This window comes from Manduca sexta, chromosome 25, assembly GCF_014839805.1.
Source record: "Manduca sexta isolate Smith_Timp_Sample1 chromosome 25, JHU_Msex_v1.0, whole genome shotgun sequence".
Lineage (NCBI taxonomy): Eukaryota > Metazoa > Arthropoda > Insecta > Lepidoptera > Sphingidae > Manduca > Manduca sexta.
In genome coordinates, this window is record NC_051139.1 from 2,245,877 (window position 1) to 2,264,720 (window position 18,844).

At 34.6% G+C, this 18,844-nt stretch overlaps 2 protein-coding genes across 3 annotated transcripts in view; both read left to right on the forward strand.

Moving 5' to 3' along the window:
• The first annotated feature begins 302 nt into the window (after positions 1-302).
• LOC115446574 (immunoglobulin-binding protein 1) lies at positions 303-6,568 on the forward strand. The gene is made up of 7 exons (XM_030173288.2): positions 303-529; positions 1,076-1,284; positions 1,821-1,941; positions 2,271-2,496; positions 4,846-4,999; positions 5,152-5,233; positions 5,878-6,568. The coding sequence occupies exons 1-7, from the start codon at positions 404-406 to the stop codon at positions 5,986-5,988; spliced, it is 1,029 nt and encodes a 342-aa protein (XP_030029148.2). The 5' UTR covers positions 303-403; the 3' UTR covers positions 5,989-6,568.
• A 3,709-nt stretch (positions 6,569-10,277) lies between these two features.
• The window catches only part of LOC115440763 (rho GTPase-activating protein conundrum), a 123,482-nt gene continuing 114,915 nt past the window's right edge, over positions 10,278-18,844 (forward strand). The window contains exon 1 of one of the 2 annotated variants that reach the window (XM_030165204.2): positions 10,278-10,367. Coding sequence is in view for 1 of the 2 variants with exons in the window: in XM_030165203.2 (XP_030021063.2) it covers positions 18,041-18,070 (30 nt within the window). In the remaining variant the exon portion in view is untranslated. Of the gene's footprint in view, positions 10,368-17,964; positions 18,071-18,844 lie in introns of those variants that run through there. The other variant, XM_030165203.2, reaches the window with a different exon arrangement.

Genomic DNA, 18,844 nt, shown 5'->3' on the forward strand with positions numbered 1-18,844 from the left:
ACACAAGAAATAAAAAAATCAAATCTTTTTAAAACAAAAAGTAAAACTGCCTTCATAAAAACATAACATTAATCATTTAACATTTTATAACTTTTGGAGTCTCTGACCAATGAAATTATGTATGGTTATAAAATATAGAAAAATGCCATAATATGCTAAAAAATTATTATAGAATTTTAAAAACACAAATAAAATGCATTTTTTTATTATTATTACATAGCATTGACGTATATTCTACCCTCAGAACAAGAATTCTACCTATTACATAGTAATATGGCAAGTGGTCATAAATACATTTAATTTCTATTGGCAACATTTTTTAGAAACGTCAAGAAGACAGTAGAAAGGTCGTTGATTTCTGTGAGAAAAATATTTATTTCTTAAATAATATCTTGTTAGTACAATGGCACAAGTGGAAACCGGTCAATCTTCAGATGAAGAGCCATTGAAGAATGTTTTCGACCAAGCCATGAAGTTGTTCGACAATATAGAAACCGGCAAAGATGCTACCAACAGCGATCAAGTTCAAGTTCGTATAAATAATATTCTTTTATCGTAAAAAGCCTAGTCTCTTGTATCATGTAGGCAAAGAAATCATGAGAAACTGGGTATGTCCGTCGGATTGTGTCTGTACAGTGTACATTTTTGTGTACGTCGATTTAGTAATGTGTTTACTGTTTTTTTTTTAAGAACGTCACCGTTAATAGGTAATAAATGGTAACTAACATACAAATACAACTTTAATTTTTATGAACAAGAGTTGAAAGTCATTTAAAAATATAGCTTTGTATATTTGTATATTAAGACTGCATTATTACATCACAATTAGTGATTCAATTTAATGAGTTGACAACACTAAAAGCTATTGAAATATAACGAAAGTAGTTTCCTTGTATATTTCTTTCACACTTTTTAATTTCTTGATTGTGGATGTTTTTATAAACATAAGATATTTTCAGGAAAGTCTAATACATAGTATAATGACCAACATATTTATACACTCTTGTTATGCTATATTGCAGAAAAATCAACACTAAAGTCAATAATATACTAACAACACATCTTCTCATTCCAGTTAAGCATAAAAGCAGCAATATCAAAGTTTGAGAAGTGCACAAATATGGTGTCTATGTCGGGCATGTTCAGCCAGAATGAGAGCATCGAGGAGCTCCCCACAGAGACACTGCAGTACCTCCTCCTGCCTGCACTGCTCGGAACTCTCAGCTTAAAGATATGTAACCAGCCAAGGAAACAAGTTATTGATGTTGCTGAAATATATTTTAGGTAATGCAAATATAGTTTTTTTTTATTTGTCTACAAGCATTGTGTTGCTGTACTATGCCAATGTCATTGAAGCTTTCGTTAATTTTATTTATGAATCTGGATATGTTATCCAGATTCATAAATAAAATTAACGAAAGCTTCCATTTACACTCTTCACTGTTGTGAAGAGTGTAAATGGAAGCCTCTTTAGTCTCATTCAGCTGAGAAAAAAACTTGTAAGTCAATGCAATTGAAATATATGATGGTTTATGTCATATATTTGTGATTTTACACATTGCAGTCAAAACCTATAAGGTACTTCTCATTGATCTAGAATCATAAAATTTGTCGAAAAGTATCCCTTATAGTACATATGAAAGAAAAATAAAAGAAATGTTAAAATATACTTTAATAAAAAAAAGGTATTTGTCCAGAATAGGTGCGTCTAACTAGCGCTTGTCCGGTTTTTATTAGCGAGATGTTGATACGGTTGATACTATAATTTATTTTAAGTATGGCCTACAAGTGCATATGAATATTACATTTATCATTTCCAGGGACTTTCTTCAAAGGTGCAAAGACTATGGTGTTACAAATGTGGAGATTCCTCAGCCTGTAGAAAATGGTTCTACCAGTGTAGACCGCCCTCAGAGTGAACAGGCCAAAATAGCTAACATGGTAGGTATATCCAGGTATATATTTAAAACATGATGATGTTCAGTCAAAAGTACTAGAATTTGTCATAATATTATATTAAGTAAATTTTTCTAGTATGAAAAATATGCTAATTTATCTTGAATTTATTGCTAATGAGCAGCTACAAATGATAAATAAAAACTAGACTAAACAATTCCAAAACAAGGGTAACATAAATGTAATAATTAAGTTCATTGGCTATTCACTACTCCTAAAATTTTATTTATGATGCTAATAAATTAAAAAATATATATTTTTATATTTTTTATCCTGGCTATGTCACTATTTTCAACAATTTTTTAATATTCCAGGTAATGACAAGAGAGGCAAAAATCAAAAGGTATAAAGAAGGAAAGGAGCTCCAAGAGAAACTTAGTACATTAACAAAGGCCATGTCGTCACCCAATGTGGATGATGAGACAAAGAGAGAATACTTTGTCACTCTGCTACTGAACTATGTAAATCAGGCTCTGGACGAATTGAACAGTATTGAGCAAGAGAAACCAATATTGGAATATATGGCAAAACATGCTGGTGGTAAGTTCATTTTGATTCTTAATGTCAGGAGTTTATAGGTTTTTATTGAAAAGGACAATGCCCAAAACCAGGCTATCATTGCGTCAGTCATGCGTCTTAACCAAATATCCACGAAAAATCATCATTTTAATTATTACTTCATTTGTATTTATTTCAGTCATAAGCGAATGGGGGTTTAAAAGATATGGAAAAAAACGTTGTTTAATTGTTGCAAATCAAACACCGGATAATTTACTGCCAATATGGCGAAGTGATACCAATTTATAACAAATTCCCCTTTTAAATGGAATAAAAAGTTAATATGCACAATAAATGTGCTTTTACTTGAATCTATAACATATGGATTCAATATTTTATTCATTAAACAAAAATATTGTTATAAAAAATATATATTATACTTAATAATTATGACCAAACTCCAAATAGCTGGTAAAAAAGATAAAATATTAATCCTTCTAAAAACAAACAAATGGCGACTTGTACTTGCATTGACAGAAATACTAAAGTCAGCTAAAACATTTCTGGACTTTATTTTTAATTAAATGAATATATGGGTACAGATTTTTATTACACTGGCAACTGAAATTAATGACATTTTGACACTTTAGAGTTGTCTGAATGAAAATATTTCATTATTAAAATATTTTACTCATGATCGGAGTGTTATTCTTATGTATTTTAATGTTGAGTCGAGAAATTCATTGTTAAGAAACAAGGTGTATAGTGTGTGTTCCGAACTTTGAGACGGAAGGCTTTTAGTTAGCAATACAATGTCGTCTAGAGCCTAGACCCAGGACAGTTAATCGAGACGACATATCCCGGCGGTGTATTAACTGCACCATTGCGGTGCCACAGCAACGATAAGTATATTTCTTAGACAAGCTATCCAGTTTGTAAGTTATGTAGATTATTATTAACCTACCCACAATGTGGGAAAAATCTTGCAAAAACTAAAGAAAACAGTTTAACAATAATAATAATCTGAACATTTTTACTCAACTTCTTCATTATATTTTAGGTTTCAAAGCTGGAATGAATTTGTCCTGCCTGCTGGTGATCAGTTAATAGAGAGGTTCACAGACAACAACGACATGACATGACCCGACCAGCACTGCAAGAAGTCATTCACTCACTTCAACAGTATTATAAGCGTGTTGCGGCCACATCAAGTCCTTATCTGTTTTCTGGGAAGCCATATCTATCAAAAATACACATCTATATAAAAATATACATCGGATTTCGTATTTCTTGTTTTATTTTTTCTTTTCATATGATAAGTAACTATTAGCCTAATCAGGCTGTGAAGTTAGTTCCTGGGTTCCTGTTCGATTTCTAGGCCAAGCAACATTTTATCTCGGTGTTTCTAACACGACTTGCCTCGGATCCGAATCCTCCAAAGAGGGTTGGCGTCAGGCATGCGGCCGATCATAAAAACTAAGCTGAATCTATTCTACAATATGTGTTGACGCCATATTGAAATGAGATAAATTGTAAAATAAAAAATAAAGTAAAATGTAAAATAAATTGATTTGATTTGATTTGATAATGTTAGGTGAAAATAAATATTAAGTTAAACCATCTAATAGAATTAGTCATAAGTCAGAAAAATATGTACTTACACAAAGAGTCGGGTAGTATATGCTCAGTAGAAAAACTAGTATTCCGCCATCCTATCTTAGAAGTTTTATTGGAGCTTCGTCTCATCAGATATGTTAATACCTATCAGTTTCTTATAAGGGCAATTAAAGCTAAGTGAAAAGAATGTCCAATAATTGTTTATAGCAATATCAAGTAAGTACTGCAATACTGAACTTAATTAGGCACGTAGGTACTTTCTACCGTACATTATGGCGGTCCATACTTAACCTCAAAATAACCGAGTTACAAAAATTCTGATTACTCCGAACTCCCATCGAATATCCGATTGTTTTCAATTTATATAAGATTTAGGATATATTCCCTATAGTTTAGTGAAGGTTTTGTACAGACGCAAGCGTAGCCCAACTTTCATACAAAAATGGGCATTCTCCTTTAGATACAATACTTGATGGGCATGTTTACATACTATGTTTGTAAATGGCATATCCTTACTCATGGGTTAAATTCTCAGTAGGATCAATTAAAATTTTTCACTTTTTGATTAGCAAAACTATTAATCTGCTTTGTTTAGAAATGTCTGCTCAAATAATTGTCCATCAAAGCATAGAACGAAATACGCTTAGAAATTTCAATACTCTTATATAATTAGTTACTTCCTTTACATTACTTTTATATTTCTGCTTAACCTATTGGGGCTTCAGTTTGATGTAATCTTACATGAGAGTAATTAAAAAACAAGGCAACTTACAGAACCAACTCGTAAAGAGAAGCCGCGCGCCACACCGCTAAAGCCGGTAATAATAACGCGCGATGCGGTGCAGAAGGCTGTGTATGGCGCTGGGTACCCCGCTATACCTACCATGACCGTCGAAGAGTTCTATGACCAGAGGGTTCGGGAGGGCACGTGAGTATTCATTGATACGTTGGTACCTTGTATGTTTTGTAATTCAATAGTTATGAGAAACTCAACTGTAAAGAACTATATCCAATTAATAAGTAGAAAAAGACAATGACTGACTGTATATAATGCATTATTAATCGTATATACTTTGGCAGATTTCCAGCTGCCTCAAATATACCACACACAACCATACAGAGTACAGATAATGAAGCGGACGAGTTGGAAGAAGTGCGGAAAGTAAGTGCTTTAAAATAATATATTATTTTAAACTGGGCTATGCTTATGCATTTAACATATGATATAACATAAAAATACGTGATCCACACTGATACTGATACACTAGTTTGCCGGTCAATAATACTGCCATGCTAAGCGCAAAAGCGGCACGTCAGGGAAGCCTTATTTCGAGATAATCGAAGTTTTGTCAATATAGTTTTTTATGTAAAACTGAGATAGAGAAACTATTTAAGGTTTTTTTTTTTAACTAGTTTTAAACAAGATACCGTTACTTAGGTAAGTTCATTGGATGGGTATTTCTTTAAGCTATCTGACGTCATAAAAATCTAGTTTTTTTTGATATACCACTTTTGTGTTTAGCACGGCAGAATAGAGCCCTATAAATGATCTTTACTGTTACTGATCCATAGTGAAAATGGACTAATCAAAACAAAGTTTGTTTGACACGCTTACAAATTAGTTATTTTGAATTGTTTATTATAACCATTAATATAAAGTGGTTGAGATAGTTAGTTAACTGGAATTGTCCGGTAGACGATATAAGTGAATTAGCGGAAGGCGTAGACGGAACTGTAGTATGTTTCCCTCTCAGTATAACCTGACATCTAGTACTGTTGCATAATTTGGTATCTTACTTGTCCCAGGAGCGCCTGGTGGAGGAAGACGACCCTGAAGAGTTGGAGAGGCAGCGCAACATGGACGAGTATAAGGACGACCACCGCCGCGGCTGGGGCAACCGCTACAATAGGAGCTAACTCACCTACCTACCGCCTGTGCGGGGATATTCACAATATTTCGTATTGCACCATGAATTTGGATTATATTGAGACGGAATACAGAATTATAGTATTCAGTGATTGATACAAGCAGATCTTGGATATTTTTTGTATTTGCTTAGGGTGAAAGTGAACAGAAAAAAACAGAGACATTTAAATTACTGTCAGAGTATTATTATTTTTGTTAAAATGTAAGCCGGTAGGAACTTGAATATTGCGGTGCTCATATTATTCTTTTATGTTTTAAGATTTGTTGAAAATAATATAGTAACGCGAAATATTAAGTATCCGCGTTATTGATATTTATGACGACTTTAGCAAAGCCAACGAATACGGCTTAAATTCCAATTATAGTAATTCGTATGTCCAGCTTAATAAATAAGGTTGATTTTTCCTTGCCCTAGGATGTGAAGATATGATTATTGGTTGAGACTTGAGAGTATCACAAATAAATACTTTATTTAAATATTATGAATATCCCTGCATGCATATTTATACATTTGTAACGCAATAATAAAATGATAACTTGTATTGTTATATATTAAATAAAATGAAGTCGAATTTGTGTTTTATTGATCCTAACTTATATTATAAAATTAAATTTGTAGCAACGATCCAATGAGTCGTGCCAAAACGGTGGAGTGTTCGCCGACCGCCATACTTGATTACTTGCCAGCGCCTGTAGGTGCTTAGAGACTATAATACACTTTTAAAATGAATAGGCGCATTTTATGTAAGGGAATAAAATGTCGGTTAACGCGTCTCCCGCAAAATCCAAGTCTTTTTCAAATTTTCTTTTCTATTACCTAATGAATAGAAACAAATACTCTGCGGACCGTGGGTGCTTAGGTTACACCACTGCTAAACTCCATTGGCGAAAGCTTATACATATTATTAGATAAGTGTTAACTAATACTTTTGTTATACCCCGGAGATATGAAATTATCATAAAGACTAGTCGTGTGCCCGTTGAGGTTTAACCTCTTACGGGCCAGTATTTATAAAAAGCATCGTTTATTGGTTAGCGATAGTGAATTCCTCTAAAAAGATCTTAAACGCTACCGTCTTATCCATAGTAAAAATGAAATAATCAGAAAGTTTGTTATACATAAGTACTTACCGATGATTTTTTTATTGGTTTATTTTTTACTATTATAGTATTAACGCATAGTTAGTGGGTAGGATATTTTAATGAAATCGCCTTTAAGAAAATCGTAATGTTTTTTAACTCCCAACACTTTTTAAGTTTTGCATTGCCTTTTTTGCAGGGAAATAGTCTGCCTCTGATTAAGAGTCAAGAATTATTCAGTACTAGCTTTTGCCCGCGGCTCCGCCCGCGTTATAAAGATTTTCAGGCTAAAGTTTTCCGTTATAATAGTAGTAGTTTCCCGGGAGCCTATGTTCTTCCCAGGGTCTCAAACTGTCTCCATACCAAATTTCATCTAAATACGTTGGGTAGTTTTTGAGTTTAACAAGTTCAGGCAGACAGATGCAGCGGGGGACTTTGTTTTATAATATATTTTTTAGAACTTTTTAAGAGGAACAATCCCGCCATACATCATTGTTGCATAACTTTAACCGTTTACGCAGCGCACGCAACGGAAGCTCTCAAAACTAATAAATTGTCCCCGTTTTTGCAACATGTTTCATTACTGTTCCGCTCCTATTGGTCATAGCGTGATGATATATAGCCTATAGCATTCTACAAATAAAGGGCTATCCAACACAAAACGAATTTTTCAGTTCAAACTGGTAGTTCCTGAGATTAGCTATTACTGCTCCGCTCCTATTGGTCATAGCGAGATGATATATAACTTAGAGCACTCCACAAATAAAGGGTTATTCAACACAAAAAAAAAAATTCTGTTCGATTCGGTAGTTCCTGAGATTAGCCATTACTGCTCCGCTCCTATTTGGTATAGCGTGATGATATATAGCCTATAGCACTCCACGAACAAAGGGCTATCCAAAGCAAAAAGAATTTTTCAGTTTGGACCAGTAGTTCCTGAGATTAGCGCGTTCAAACAAACAAACAAACTCTTCAGCTTTATATAATAGTATAGATTAATAAAAATATTTCCACTCACGATTCCTTGAGAAAGTGTTGTGGTTTTATGATTTCCTGCAATACGTAGAAGTAAACGCGGCATGCACTATTAGGTGATATCTCTACTCGTTTATACTTCTGCTATAAAGACTAAACGCTTACGAGGCATTACAGTCAATTCACATAATGTCTAGATCAACACAAGTGATGTGTTTCCGTGACGTTGCAAACATTCTTCAAGTGATGTAGAATTTTTAAAAACCGTTTTTAAAAACCGCGATAAAATCCGTTTAAATAGTTTTTAGTTTTTATTTCAATGTCTAACATTCGCGTAAACATAAGAAATCATTACAGAAGGAATTATTAAAATCCGGTAAAAAGATCAACAAGTTATAAGTCTTTAAATTTCGGTGGAAGAAGTAATTAACAAGAAACAGAAAAGAGACGAAATACCCACATGTGACGTCATCGGGAATAAGGACGCGTGCGAAAAAAAGAGATGAAGCGATATCCCCACATCGCGCCCACTTCTGTACATTACAATATTTCAAATATGAATTACTCGCTCATTTTTAACAAATTTTTATGCAGTTTTCGCAGGAGTGCTTCTTTTTTGTATTATTAACCATTACATATAGAATAATGTACAAAAACACGCATAGCCCGGTCCCCTATTCACGTAATGTCTAGATTAGCGACATGAGTGACGCGGTGCCGTGACGGCGTACGAAAGTGATGGAGATAACGCAAAACAAGCCATTAAAATTGTTACATGACACTTATTACACTTTCGTTTTCGTTGTCGGAGAAAGCGTGTACTGCAGGTGTAGCTGCCATTGATAAACCATCGGTAATAGCATGTCAATGTATGTTTACATCTTGTTTATGTTTTTGACAGCCTCTATAGCGAGCGTTGAGCCAGCTGTGAAACTTCAAGTTCCACACAGGGCCGCATTAATAGATGTAGCTTAGTGCGATATCAGCTGAGATGTTCTTAAGGATATTATCTTAAGATAGTCGTTATTTAATAAGCCCATTTTAACATCAGCTCGAATTATATCTTCAATCACACAATATATGACGGATTTTGATAGCTAAGTTTTGTTTATTTAATAGCGCTGACTTAGATTAGAATAACAACTTAGGTAAGTTTTGTTTATTAAGAGGTTCAATGCATTAAGGGCCTACTTAAGATTTTACTCAATGGTGAAATTGATTGATTATACGGCGTTCAGAGAAATACATATGTAATCCATATTATAATAGATAAGACAGTTTCGGTGTTATTGGTTGCTAGTGGATCTTATAGTTATCGGTAGGTATTATTGGATTAGTATGTATAATAAATGGAGTAAAATTGTGTTTATTAACCGTAGTGATTTATCCCAACTTATGGCTAAGCGACTGTTTCATAAAATTATTAGGGAGGCAATGAAAGTAATTATTAAAAATCTTCTTTTTTTATCGAGGGCGTATCAAACTAGCCTTATTGCACTTGTTGATAAGTGAAAAGACGTCCAGAGGAAAACATCCTCGGATGGTTGGTACAGTTATACCGGCTTGCTTAATTGCTTCTTCTCGCTCCGCTTGATGGACCCCAAGGTGTTGGAAGGAGGGAACACGTATGCTGGCAAACTGTTCTACAGCATAATGGTATGGAAATATGAGTAACTGAATCTTTTGGTTCGAGCCGGGATGGAAGAGACCACGAAGCTATTTCGCAAACCAGCACGCAGGAAAGGAGAGGGTGGAATGAGGTTAAATAATGCTTCACAGGACTCACCGTAATACAGTCGGAAGAACAAACATTATTGTAAGATATACCAAATTGAATTTCTAATGCTGAGTTGTGACGTAGTCAAGCTCAATAGATTTCAAAATGTTTTGTACTATATATTACAATCCATCACCTTGACACCAAATCCAATAGAGACATTAGAAAAGCAGGTAGATATTAAATAATTACCTACATTTTGTTGTTGTTTTACACTATAAATATTTTACTATCCGTGCCTGTAGGAAGTACCTATCATTGCCATAATATTACTTAACAGGCGGGTACCTAGATATTTATTCACAATGAGTTTTTTGCTTTCACTGATTAAGTTAATGGGTTTTGTTAATTACTACCGGAAATCTTAACTGTACATTGACATTTGGTGACAATTCAGATCAAGGGTAGATATTTAGTTATTTGGTGTTACTGCCAAACGTCCGGGATCATTGCCTCTTGTACAAACTGTGATCGGGCAAAAATACGTATAGCAATTGACAGTGTTTGAGATTCTGCTCAGTCTACTTCATTAAAAATGTACGTATTTATTTACATTAAAAGATATTAAGTTCAGGTTGTGTTGTGTTCGTTTTGTAACCTGCTTATAAGCGGAAAAAGGAAACATTTAGGTTATAATATGCGTACACTATTGTGGTAGGTACAGTTTATGATGCCTCACTTACCTACTACTACTTAACAAATATTTAGAAACATTGTGAAACACTTTCTGTTTTTAAATTGTGATAAATTAGAAATAGTTTATTATTATTCTTTGGGAATTTAAAATATAGGTGTTTTACGAAGGTATTTTTAATATTATCCCCAGAAAAATGACCTACTTAAAAATCTGAATTCTTAATTAAATTCGCAAAAACTACAATAGTTGATGAGAGTATTCCCGGAATATTTTTGTTGTCAGGTTTGGAAAGCCTTACGTAAATCGTGTCCGATTTTCATCATTGATGATGACGTTTCTTCATTTATCATTTACATGGAAGGCTTACGATCCGTCTCTGGAATAACGGTTAACTGGGTTTATTTTTCTAGTTAATTTTGATTGTTGATGTTATGCTGAATGTCAAGTGATCACTCTTTATATTGCGGACCAAAAGTTCTATTGCAATTCTAAGTAAAAATAAAATAGTTTATTTTTTAGTCGGGCCGAGCACGTTTATCGTAGGGAGGGGCATATAGGGCGAGAGAGAGCCCCGCTCCGCGTCCATCAGTGGAACGATTTCCGCGACTCGTTTATGGGAAGTGGCGCGTGCGTCGCAGCCGGAAACCGCGGGACGTGCGCCCGATCAGCGCAAGCGTGCGATCTCGTGGATACGGCACTCATATGACGTTATGCAAGATATTTTAAGTCAATATTTCCGTAGTTGGTATTTATAAATGACAAGACGAGCTGGTCGTTGAGCTCGCTTGATGTTAACAGCAACAGCTGTGTACCCATAAATAAAAAAAAATACCCGACACTTTTTATTATATAGACTCCGTTTTTCATGCCGATAGAATTGAAGTTGTATAAACAGTAATTTCACTGGCTATAGATTATTTAGAATTGGAACAAAATGGTGACTGGAAACTTGGCCGAGGAAAAAGAAGGGCGGTGGTAGGTATCTATCCAGGCGAATTCGCGAAAAGGCCTATTTATGCTCTTCCGAAAATTATAAATACACTTTATAATTTTCACAGGCACGGAAATTATTCTATTCTACTTTAGTATCTTAAATAAAAATTATTCAATAACATGGAATTTTGTAACCATGATGTTCACTAATTCCTGGATTAACCCTATCCCCGCAAACACAAAGATAAGACATCATGTGACGATGTTCACAATCAAAAAGTGCATAATATAACTTATTATTTTTACAACGTATATAATCAGATAACATTGGTAATCTTTTAATTAGTAATTGTAAGTATTTGGATAATGAATTAAGCATCTGAGATATGCCACATCTACGAATGTGTAACATTCGTACTTCTGAGGCGAGCCAAGGTCGACCTTTACCTACAGTTAATCGATTACTTATCGTGAATTCATTTACATTTTGATTGCCAAGTGTGAAAGCCGTGAAGATAGTTTGACGTATTTTATCCTCAGAATTTTATCATAAAACAGATCATGTGGGCTGATCTCAAAACATTGTATTTATTGTCTATACCTATTGAAATTGTACAATGGTCTGCGTGTTTTAACAGAGACTAGGTAAAAGAAAATATTACTTGCTGACAAGGAATTGTAAATTGTCATAAGGTTTTTTTTCATTACAATATTAAACAATTAAATGCATGATGATAGTGCGTAACTTACCATGCAAATTTTAAGCATCACGCAACAGCAATAACTAAACGCAAATACATATTGAATTTAGAATTGAAAATGAAAGTAAACAGACGCCAGTTTACTTGTTGTGCGCGTATATATAAAATGTACATTTTGCGGATACCAAATAAACCTGAATGATTAAAAATAATGAATAAATTGCTGTTAGTAGAATGATATTTGAAACGCTCTTCTCTTAGAAAACTGAAGATCAACTCAGTTTAGCGGATAATGTGATCACAACTTCAGCAAATACAAATGTTTAATTATACTTACATGATGTTATCTAGTAATATTATATCAATCGATGATATCAATAGTATAATTATTTCCCAAATATTACTTTGCAGAGTTTACCAAATTTTATCAATAACTGTCTAATTCTATCTTATAAATCATATACTTTTTCTTGGTTTGCGCAAACCCATCTTGTATCAACTCTTCATCTCCCGAAGGCATACCGAAGTACATAATATAAACAAACATATATAAACAAGATTTCCTATACAATGCGACGGTTCAACTCACAGGTGGTCGAAAATAATTTCGCTCGGCACAAACGGCACACATACTCAAAGACAGAAACGAAAGCCCATTATTATATGAAATTCCAGCAATTTTATTCAAGGCACGAGATCTGTAACGGGCAGGTTGAGATGTTTACAAGCGGCTTTGATTTAGCATAACATTACAGAAACGATTTCTAGGCTGTAGTTATGCAGTTCCGTTAAGGCTACTACCCAGTTAACGATTGCTGAGACGGATTCAGTATGTTTACGAGGGAGTGGAGTTAGATACAATCTACAATATAATTAGTATTTACCTAGAATTATATTAACTGCCTGTCGACTGCCTCGGTGGCGTTGTATTACGGTACGGCTGCAGTGGGTAGGTCTCGTGTTCGATCTTCTGGTCAGGCAAAATATTGGGTTTTTCTACTCACTATCAGCTAGGAGTCCAGAATTCGTGCCCGATATGGCAACAGGCTCCTATCACATCATGGGACAGAATATACTGGACGAAAAAATGGGTGCACCAGTTCCGCCTCTGCCTACCTCTTTGGGGATAAAAGGCGTGATCGTGTTTAGAATTAGATCAAGTACGAATTTAGGCCAGCGTAATTTCACGCAATTAATTTTCATCTTTGCAAAAATCGTACTTAATGTAGTAATTACTGCGCACTGGGCATGATACTTAACTTTTTAACTCATGCGGTGTTCTGTATGGTGTTGCTCTTGTTTATGGGCGGTCGTACCGTACTATCGACCAGCGGTATACTCATATTCTCATTCATTGGCATTAAAAAAAGAGAAATCTAACAAACATTAATTATAATTAATTTAAAAATTTCCACACTCGCTTCGAGCCGCTGAGACTAGACCTTCTACCGTCTGAGAACTGACAAAGATCTCAATGAGTAGACATTTATTTAAATCGTCTGAAGCGACGTTAGCTCTGCAGTCAGTCGCTATCGTCCGATGCTTGTCTGAATCTAAACTTTGAATTCCTGTAGTATTTGCTTCGTCATTTTATTCACTTTATTATGTTGTCATAGATAGCGTTCAATTCAGTGCATGATCGATGGTTGCAGCTCCTTGGTGCTGTACCAGGTATTTAGAAAATGAGTATTCTAGAAACCATAAAAAATATAAAAATGTATTTGATACTAAAAGAAAATGTTTTGGAGGATAAATCATATACGGAGGTTTTTTAATTAGTATGCGGTACATTACACCTCTATAAAGATTTTTAGCGTTTATAAAAATAGCAAATCTAAAACGAAGAAATAAATAAGATAATTATTTTCTAAAAATCTAAAACAAAGAAATAAGTACTTATTATATATACTTTGTAAAAACATTAACACTTTTATATGTCTATGACTAACTAGCTACCAGCCCCGCTCGCGTAAATATTATTTCTCTGTATAAAATTCTAAAGAAACATTAAAATATTCTGGCCTGCGGATATTATAATGCATTTGCTGGTCAACATGTTAGTCTTACAAGAGTATAATATAAGGAGCCTAATTCTTTATGACAGTGTAAGCTTGTAACTCGGCCGTGCTACGTTATACATACATACATAACATCACGCATTTTATCCCCGAAGGGGTATGCAGAGGCGCAACTAGGGCACCCACTTTTCGCCAAGTATGTTCCGTCCCATGATGTGATAGGGGGCGAGCCTATCGCCATATCGGGCACAAATTCCAGACTCCGGGCTGATACTGAGCAGAAAAACCCAAATATCACTTTGCCCGACCCGGGATTCGAACCCAGGACCTCAGAGCGTTATTGTACCGGACGTGCAATACAACTACGCCACCGAGACAGTCACGTTATCACCGTGAAATTTGTGTGGAATGATATTCCGTGTGTTATTTTCTATTGTCTTAAACCCAACGCGGTGCGTTACATACTTGTACGAACTGTCAAAATAACTAATGGCATAAGCCCCCTATTATATTTTGTAAGTCCAAGGCAAGATTGCAAGCATACTGGTATTATAAACCCACTTTTTCCTCTCAAATAAAAAATATAAGGAAGTTAACCGTGTCTAATTTTGCATAAAATCGCGCCCGGTACACCGCCTTCAACCCGCCCCTGGACCAAGCAGTTAGCAGTTAAAATGCGCAGGCTGTCTGCAGGGATTTGCATATCAAGTGGCATGTGGCGTGCCATAAGTGGGTCACGTGGACCTGGAACAAGTCCCATTGTAATTACTCCTCCGGCGGCCCAGTTTACACTGCAATAGACATGGCGAGTATTGTGAGATGTTAAACGTATTGCTGTTTTTTGATTCGTCTGTACTTCCGTGTATTTTAAAGTAAATGTCGTTGGACAATCTATTTTGATACTAGTAAAAAGGTATTATAGTATATTGTTTTACAATTAGCTTTCGTTAACGGTTTGCGTTTGCGGAGAAAAATAATCCAATAAATGAAAAAGCACTTCAGGAAAAATTCAATAGTTCTAGACATTACGCTTAAGGCGATACCTCAAGGTCAATAATTAATAATCATGGATATTTCTGCCTTTAAAATTTAATATGACGAAATTTTAAAGGCAGAAATATCCATGATTATTAATTATTTTTACATTTTTCTTTCAACTGCGAGAACTAATCACTAACTAGACGTGAATTTAAATTCTTTACTTGCCAATACTTGTTTAGTTACCCAGATTAAAGGTGAAACAAAATGTATGAAAATGGACCTTGAGGTATCGCCTTAACAAACTAATTTTCTGGTATCAGTGTAAATAAATTGTTAAATTTCTAAAGAAATGTTGCTAATTAGCGCTTCGTTTCCAAAACCGTGGATACTATACGGATTTCCACAGAATCGAGGTCCCGATAGCGATCGGCGTCAAATAACATATTTATGCAATTTATTTGCCGTATAATTGTAAGTAGCGGTTCGTAGATTGGATCGGTATTCTGCAGTCGGGCGAAAATGTGTGCACTGTACAGCTAGCCGGAATGATTTATGTGTACGGCGGATGATAACCGCGCTGTTCACAGGAATGATGGCTATGTGCTGATTGGATTCTGATTTGTTGATGCAGATTATTTTCGTGTATTTGTGTTTACAAAACGATCTGACGAGCAAGAAGCTTATCTGCTGGTGAGCTTCGATTTTGCTATATCTACGCCAGGCGTTACGATTGCAATAAACATCCCTATCTAGTAAATGATGTATGATGGGTATCGTGTAATTGTTTGATGATTTAGGTTTAGGTTTTTTTACTATTATTTATTGGTCAATTCCCTTTATTTTAAAGGTATTTTTTTTACATTTTTACATGTACATTTAAAAAAAAACATGCATATAAAAATATAAAAAAATTAATGATCCTCCGATGGCAAAGGGTTTATTACTTATTTATTATTTAGGTATGTCCGTACTTTCAAATCCCAAGGGCGCTCACCTCTGACTTTTATAAAATTATGTGTGTATTCTTTGTTAATTACCGCTTGATTTAATGGTGAATGAAAACATCGTGAGGAAACCTGTACATCTGAAAAAATCTCTACAGGAATTTTGAGGGTGTGTGAAGTCTACCAACCCGCACTAGGCCAGTGTTGTGGACTCAAGTGTAATGCCTCTCAGTAGTTAGAGGAGGCCCTTGCCCAGCAGTGGGACAGTATATAACACATGGCTGTTATTATTATCATTATAATATATTTATGTATGACCACAATTTGCATTGACATCCTGGTGTGCAACATACTAAGTCGGATGAGCATATCTACGAGCCAGTCGGAACGCAATGGCTCTTGGTTCGATGATCAATATTATTGACTACAATGCATTAATAATCTCAAGTTCCCAGGATAAAAATTATCAGCCCCTTGCTTCCAAAGACAAACATACGACTGTCAATACACGCAAATAGATTATAATCTAATAAAACCAATGTCCGATATACTAAGCAATCGCTATCTATAAATAATAAATATATATTTATAGTCTGACACAGTTCACTCGATTTATAATATAGTAAACCAATGGCAAAGCGTCCATACAATCCGATTCCTATCGGCTTCTCTTTAAGATTTATTTACGTTTGCGTTAGTTTCTGTTCAATTGGCCGCGATATGTTAACTGAGGCAATTTTTTTGGCCTCGGCTTCCCTTTAGAAAAAATGCACCCTTCGCCACTGGTAGAAACACGAATTTTAATTAAAGTGTAGAGAACGACCAACTTATTTTCCAAATAATTCCTTTTGTTGGTAACTTTGCTCTTGTTACTGACAGTCGCAAAGCAGGTATACTATACATTATTGCGGTATTGTGCCAGGGAATCGCATGCAAGTTACAAAGATATTTACAGATAGGTTTCTTAAAAAAACGCATACATCAGGCCGTTTCCATGAAGGAGTAGGCAGAGAGGTAACCAGGGCCACCGCTTTACGCCATGTGTGTTCTGTCCTATGATGTCACAGACGAGCCTATCGCCATATCTGCACAAATACTAGACTCCGGGCTGATACTGAATAAAAAACTAATACTGCCCGACTCGGGTTTCGAACTTACAACTTCAGAGCGGTGGACGTTCTGCACACGCAATATATCTACACCACCGAGCAGATAAATATCAAGTTTATCAAAATTGAAGAATAAAGCGGGCAGACACAATGTTATAAATCTACACGTTGTAAATCATGTTTATGAGCCTTTCTTTAAATTAAAACGTAATTGATATCGCTATTGGTACAATTGTTGCGTAGATTGTAAATTATGGGGGACTTGGCTTAAATAAAAAATCTGTCAGATATTTTATCGGAATTGCCTTTTCATTGTTTTGTTTTTCTGTCTAGTCTACAGTTTAATAGATGCTTTTTTCTCCTTCCTTTCTTCATAGTGATTGATTCCAAATGATTTCCATCAGTTTTCGTTAAACAGCTCGAGATCACTATGATATGTTTACAAAGTTTTTTCGCTTACTGTCTAGTTAGACAACCATGGCGGGTCAATTTGGTTTTGTAGTTCCAAGGAAATTGAAAATCTCTTGTTTTTATGTTCTGAACATAAAAACCAAAGGTTTTCAATTTCATAGACGGCTAAATAGATGCGATTGTAATTTATCATTGAAAATAATAGAGACATATATTAAAATTTGTGATAATCGCTGTTTTTTACTATTTTAGTTTATCCAATTTATGTCCACATCTGAGAGAGATAAAGAAAACTTATGATATTCAATTGATACGATGACATTGTAGGTCGCAAGAGTTTAAAAACAGTATTTTTTCAACGCATTTGATACATTATCTCGCGTTATCTGTATGTGCCATCTCTTATCGTCTTTTACTTAGTTTAAACCGGTGTTTATGCAAGGCAGAAGTGAATTCGTATTTATTAATAATTAAAAATGTTGCAGTGCGAAGTGGATTCTTTGAAGGTATGAAAAATTTTATTTTACGTTTGATGTTTTATTTTTTTTTACATTTGCACCTTGATGTGGTGGTAGATATACACTTGGTTAACTGACAGCTGAACTTTTTCTATTTCATAAATCGACTAGACGTGATTCTATTTGCATTTTTAGCATAAAATCAGATCTTATATTTTTCAAAACTATAGAGATCCAAATATTTGCGTAATCTCCAAATCTTACAACACTATCTAGAATACAAACGCGGTTACAAAACCAACAGAGCAATTTAGAATTTTGAAAAGAATATTAGGTACATTGCAGACATAACGTAACGGCTTCTATCGCTTACGAGCGCATCTTTGAACACAATGCGGTTAAGTCCAGCGAGTCTTTGTCTTTATAAAACTCAGCTGGCCATTATATCTGAAAATGTAAGATTAACGAAGATTGATGATTTATTATCTTGTTACATTTTTGCACGACTTCAGCGCCATCTTGTACACCACGTTGCCTATTTGTTATTTGGGTTTAACCCTTCGTAAATAATATCTGCACTGATTTGAGATGATGGATGATGGCTTTTGTTTATAGTAATATCAGTTATTGACTTCGTGACACTCTTTTGTTCGATTTCATATTGTAGTAGTGAAATCATTTATTAGTTTTTGTATTTGTTTTAGAATACATCCAAATACTATATACTAGTTATATATAATTTAATGATATCAGCCCTGTATTATATACTGTCCTGTTGGGCACGGTCTTCCCCTTCGCCTTTTAATTGAATTTAAATAAATA

Coding starts and splice junctions, on each gene's coding strand:
- LOC115446574 (XM_030173288.2), top strand. CDS start 404: ATGGCACAAGTGGAAACCGGTCAATCTTCAGATGAAGAGCCATTGAAG. Junction 1,285..1,820: donor GTTGCTGAAATATATTTTAG/GTAATGCAAATA, acceptor TATCATTTCCAG/GGACTTTCTTCAAAGGTGCA. Junction 2,497..4,845: donor TATGGCAAAACATGCTGGTG/GTAAGTTCATTT, acceptor GGCAACTTACAG/AACCAACTCGTAAAGAGAAG.